We start from the raw sequence: 5,476 nt of genomic DNA, 5'->3' as shown, positions 1-5,476 counted from the left end.
ACATAACTGCGTATATATAAACAAATTATAGATAACTCTAAATCTAAATACGTAAAGATATTTTTCTTTTTTTTTTTTTTTTTTACCCAAAAAATTTACATTTGTTGCGGCATTATAAGCGCCCGCTCGCCTGTACTGAACAAACTTATTATGGAATGTACAAATTATTTTTTTTTACCATTATTATCTCGTAACTCCTTTTCTTAGGTAGTCATACATCTGCTGGAACGTATGGAATTATTTTTTTGTGTTGCATCAACATACTTGTCACTTCATTAACATATATATTTATGCATATATATATATCTAATGAAATGTGAAATAAGCATGTTTAGCTGAAAGAGGGAAATTACCGCTGGCCTTTGCAGTCACCCAAAATTATTTTGTAAACCATACATACATTGCTACCTATAATAAGTGCAAATTCCTGATACGTCCAGCAGCTTCTGAATTGACTTAATACTATCATGTATCTGTCCATTATCTACTCACATTCATTTCATTTTTCTCCCTAAAAACTTCATTCCACATACTATACTTTGTGTCTTATAGTTTCGATTGTACAATATCTATGTTCTTTTTCTGTTTAAGATAAAGTTTGTACAACCATCACATATTATGCTGTTTCTTACGCGCAATCTTGCGTATTCTTTTCACTTTCTAATTCAGATATTACAATTTCATATTTTTTTGTCATAAAAGACATTCATTTGCAATCTGTATACTGTCACTTCAATCTCATTTAATATATATAATTGTGCTAAATATTCTTTTATCATTAACAGTTTTTTTCTTTTATACACTCAGTAGAGCCGATTATCTTAATTGATAATTCAATGTCAAACTACACTACAAATGATTACTATACAGTGAAAGAGAAATGTTCGACATGGGATATTTAAGGTCTTTCTTTAGTATAACTCCCTGTCGCCTGTTGCTTTTCTGTACATACATCCTCTTCATGCAAGACTGAGAGAGAGAATTATTTGTTTTCAATTCAAAATATTTACTCAATTAATTAGATTTTCAGCACTCTTGTTACTTGTTTGCAGTATTTATCAACAATTATGTCATTTATGTAATGAATATGTACTTATTAAATGCTTGGACTCTAATATCAACTTGAATACAGTATTACAGAAGGATGCTTAGATGAATCAATGTGAGTATGCATGGAAAAAATGTGTTTAAGTAAAATCTCGAAACAAGTCGTAATATTTTAAGAGTCGGGGAACGTTGTTGGTTGCAGGCGACGAGTCTTGCATTCCTGCTACTAAAATTGTTTTACTTGGTGTACAAGTAGATGGCAACGATGAGACCATAGAGACCCAATACTTCTGCGAAGATTAGAATCAAGATCATACCGACAAACAGGCGAGGTTGTTGTGCGGTACCTCTTACACCTGCATCACCAACAATACCAATAGCAAATCCAGCAGCTAAACCAGAAAAACCTACGGCTAAACCAGCACCCAGATGTACAAAACCCCTAATAAAAAGACCAAAAATTGTTTGTTAATTAGAAAAGAAAAAAAAAACAGTTGATTATATACATTTAATATATATTTAATAAAGCAAAAAAAAAAAAATTAAAATTAAGTTAAGCCACAAATCGACTAAATAAAAATATGTATCATTAGATTTCTAGAATAATTAATGAAATGATCTGAAATAAATCTGAATTTTTTTCAATATGTAAACAATAAATAATTGAAATATTTAAATGACTAAATTATATTTAAATAATAAATGATTAAATTATATTTAAAGTTAATTCAAAATTATTAAATTTTTAATATCCACAAAATAATATTGATATAATCTTAATAACTTTTTCCTGAACTATATTTTGGATATAAAATATCAATAGAAACAATAATAAATAAAAAATCAGTATGATATAATAATTTAGGTTTCAAATATGTATAATATTACATATATAAAGGACAAATTTAAACTTTTTTGTATACATATTAATTATTATATTTCTTGATTTGAACTATCCTAAAAGAATTATGAATAAGTATACAACATACTTGAATAAAGTATATCCTTTAGGTTCTTCTAGACCACCAGCAATTAGAACAGCTACTACAAGACCATAAATGGCAATGATACCAGCCATAACAACAGGAATAATTGATTTCATGATAAGTTCTGGCCTCATAACAGACATAGCTGCAATTCCTGTACCTGACTTTGCTGTGCCGTATGCTGCTCCTAAAGCTGAAAATAAAACAAATATGATATTTTATTTAATTTCATTCATCTCTATTTATTAATTACATAAACAATTATTTCATAATTAGATCTACAATTATACATGATATAAATTTTTTTATATATATCATTCAATAATTATAATATCCAGATGTTATAAAAGTTTTATTTTATATATTAAATTTATAATTAAAACTATTTAAATAAACATTTTATATCTTTATAATTATAATATACAATAATAAATTATAATTATTAAGATAATAATTATTATTATTATTAAAATTATTTCTTATTTAATTATTAAAGATTTAACAAATTTTGTATTGAAATTATTCTTTAGACATTAAGAACTATCAATTTCGTTTAATATTGATCTTTAATTAAAAGGTTACAGACGGCCAATTTCTATGATATTAATATCACAATTTTATAGATATTTCTCAAAATTTCAGAATTGAAAAAAATATATAAAATTTCAGGTAATGCCATGACAAATAATTTCTTCGTGAGTGAAAATCGTAGTCACATGATTCTCACGTTGGCAGTCACATGATAATCATGTAAGTCCCATCCCGCGAGTAGGGGGCGTGGCACAAGTAGATAATTTTTTTTTTTTTAATTTTTATGATTTAATCAAGTTTACGTTTTAAATAAGTTAAAAAAATATTTATTATATATGTATGTATACAATATATATATACATATTTATATACATATATATATATATATATACACACATAAAATAAAGATAATATAACCACGAAATATTTAATTTCTAGGTTTTATATGGATATAAATCAAGATTTTTCATGCATTCCAAACTTCGTAAATTATCAGACTTTTCTTGTATGTTATCGTCCATTCAAGACTGGCGCACACGGGAAAAGGGATTCGTATTGATTTCCTTGATAGGGACTCGCCGACGATACTTCAAAGTTTAAGTTTGCCTGTTTTGAACATGTTTTCTTATCATAAGAGGATATAAAAAGAATTGAAAAATCAATTTAAAATTGAAATTGATAGACGTAATATTAATAATTGCATCTAGCGGAATCTTCCATTGATCCGTAAATCCTGTATTAGCTACCTCCCGCGCCCATGAACCGATACATACAGACTTTTATTCAAAAACTATCCAACGAGGTCAGCATTACGAAATAACAGCCAATATCTCAATCCTCAAACGCGGCGCATGAATGTTTCTCTCGTAATGTAAAATTAAATTGGTTGGACTGCATTTACGGAACATTACGAAATCCTAGATCTGTGTGCCTAAAAAAATGGCGCTTCAAAATTGAATCTCTATCCTTGATATCTTCAGTACTTCGGATTTGGACACACCTGTATTGGGCGTACTATATTATATATCACCGGGTGACAGATTTGACAACAATAAAACGTACCAAAATAAATTTACGAGAGTATGAAAATAGGTATTTATTCTTATTAATTGTTAAAATGTAATTGGTAATGAATAAAGAATAGAATAAAATTTATATGAATAATTAATGAATATAAATGTTCATTAAAACATTGATTGCACAAATTGATTAATCTTCAACATTTATTTTATTTTTCCATACTTTATGCCATTTGTAGCAAAGAAAATGGCGTGTATATGATAGAACTGCCAATGTTATAATATATTTTTAAGGGTTATTCTTTCGATAATTGTATTGTCTTTTATTTTACAAATTGTAAATTCTTGCATTCGCGCTCTTTTTGGTCAAACATCCAGACCAAATTTAAACAACTGAAACTCACCAGAAAATATAATGGCTGAGGCAGCGCCCATTACTCCAAAGAAGGGCGCATAAATAGGATGATCTTCGTCGGACATTGTGATGTGTTCAAGACTCGTAGGTCAAATCGATCACGAGTATTTACAGGTTGTCGAAACGCGAACGTCGGATGAAGAGCGATCTTCACGCACTCACTTCGCTAAACTAGTGCCACTGTCAAATATGGCTTATCGTGCAGGAGTGCGGGTCATGTGACGAGTGACGAGTGAGAGAAGAAGAGGCTGCCGAAGCTTGGTAATGTCTATTCTCTTGCCATTGGCTCGCGACTGCGGACTACAGCGTTGCAAGCGAATCCTGTGCCGTCTTTCATCTTTTATATCTGACGTCAGTCGCGCTATAGACTCTCTATTCGATCATCGCGCACGCCTATTGCGCAAGCTTTTGCTCTTTGGAGCGCGTGACACGCGTTTCCTGTATTTATTTATGTTTTACAATCATTTCTATTGCTTAAATTCATCTAGAAATATATTGAATATTGCTTTGGAAATCTCATTTATCATTTAAACTTATTAAAAAAAGATATAAAAAAATTATAATGAACTTTGAGGTTATTTTATTAAAATTCACTTCAACACGTGACTAAATTTAAACAATGATGTAGTTAGTTGTATTTTCGATGAAAAAGAATTAATTAAATAAAATTGTAATGATTTTTTAATATATTTATAATATGAAATATAAATATTCTTTCGATAATTTTATAGATAAAATTATGAAAACTTGGATATAAATTTTACATTTGTACATGAAATTTGATACATATGTTTTATTTTGAATAACTTATTTTAATTTAATTTTTTCATAATAATAAAATTTTTATTATATATAAATTTTTAAATTTAAATTTTTATTAAATACATAAAAAATTAAATTTATATAAAATATCATGAAAATTATAATAATTGATATTATTAATAATCTTTTGAATATACTAAAACAATATTAATAATTTAATTGTAATTATTCTGTATTTAGTTATTATTATATTATTTTACATTTGATATTTGTATTTTATATGAATTTGATAAAAAGTTTTTTGAAATTTTGAGCCAACGCCTTAATTGTTATACATGGATTCATTGAACGGAAGTCATATGCAGTGGCTGTAACTATAGTATGCTTAATTCAAATGTGGTATTAAACGTGATCGTTAAAGAATTAATAAAAATTATATATTTTAAAGCATCATGAAATTTGCATATAAGGTAAAAAAAAATGTGTTTGTGATTTATGAAATATTAATTATTTTAATTAATGTTTTAAATATATAGAAATTGTTAAAATTATTTAATATATTCCTAACCTAGGTCTACTTTTTAATATGTATAACATTATATTTAATATAGTATATAATACTAGTTTTCAAAAATTTTTTAAAATGAAATTATATATTTTTATCTAAATTAGATTTAATTATCTAAATTAAGATAACAAAAATTTATTAAAGAAAA

The 5,476-nt window shown here is 26.8% G+C and overlaps 2 protein-coding genes across 2 annotated transcripts in view; one reads left to right on the top strand and one right to left on the bottom strand.

Moving 5' to 3' along the window:
• Positions 1–66: 66 nt before the first annotated feature.
• Positions 67–4,364, bottom strand: LOC102679198 (V-type proton ATPase 16 kDa proteolipid subunit). Its single transcript, XM_006614771.2, has 3 exons — positions 3,988–4,364; positions 2,037–2,226; positions 67–1,489 (listed from the first exon to the last, which is right to left on the bottom strand). The coding sequence occupies exons 1-3, from the start codon at positions 4,061–4,063 to the stop codon at positions 1,285–1,287; spliced, it is 471 nt and encodes a 156-aa protein (XP_006614834.1). The 5' UTR covers positions 4,064–4,364; the 3' UTR covers positions 67–1,284.
• Positions 4,365–5,095: 731 nt separating this feature from the next.
• Positions 5,096–5,476, top strand: part of LOC102671025 (periodic tryptophan protein 2 homolog) — a 4,931-nt gene continuing 4,550 nt past the window's right edge. Inside the window, exon 1 of the mRNA XM_006614793.1 lies at positions 5,096–5,130. Within this exon, the coding sequence (XP_006614856.1) occupies positions 5,096–5,130 (35 nt within the window). The remainder of the gene's footprint in view (positions 5,131–5,476) is intronic.

The sequence above is a fragment of the Apis dorsata genome, unplaced genomic scaffold (assembly GCF_000469605.1).
Source record: "Apis dorsata unplaced genomic scaffold, Apis dorsata 1.3 scaffold_197, whole genome shotgun sequence".
In the NCBI taxonomy this organism is placed as follows: domain Eukaryota; kingdom Metazoa; phylum Arthropoda; class Insecta; order Hymenoptera; family Apidae; genus Apis; species Apis dorsata.
Note: the sequence above shows the minus strand (reverse complement) of the source record. Positions and strands in the feature narration are given on the sequence as shown.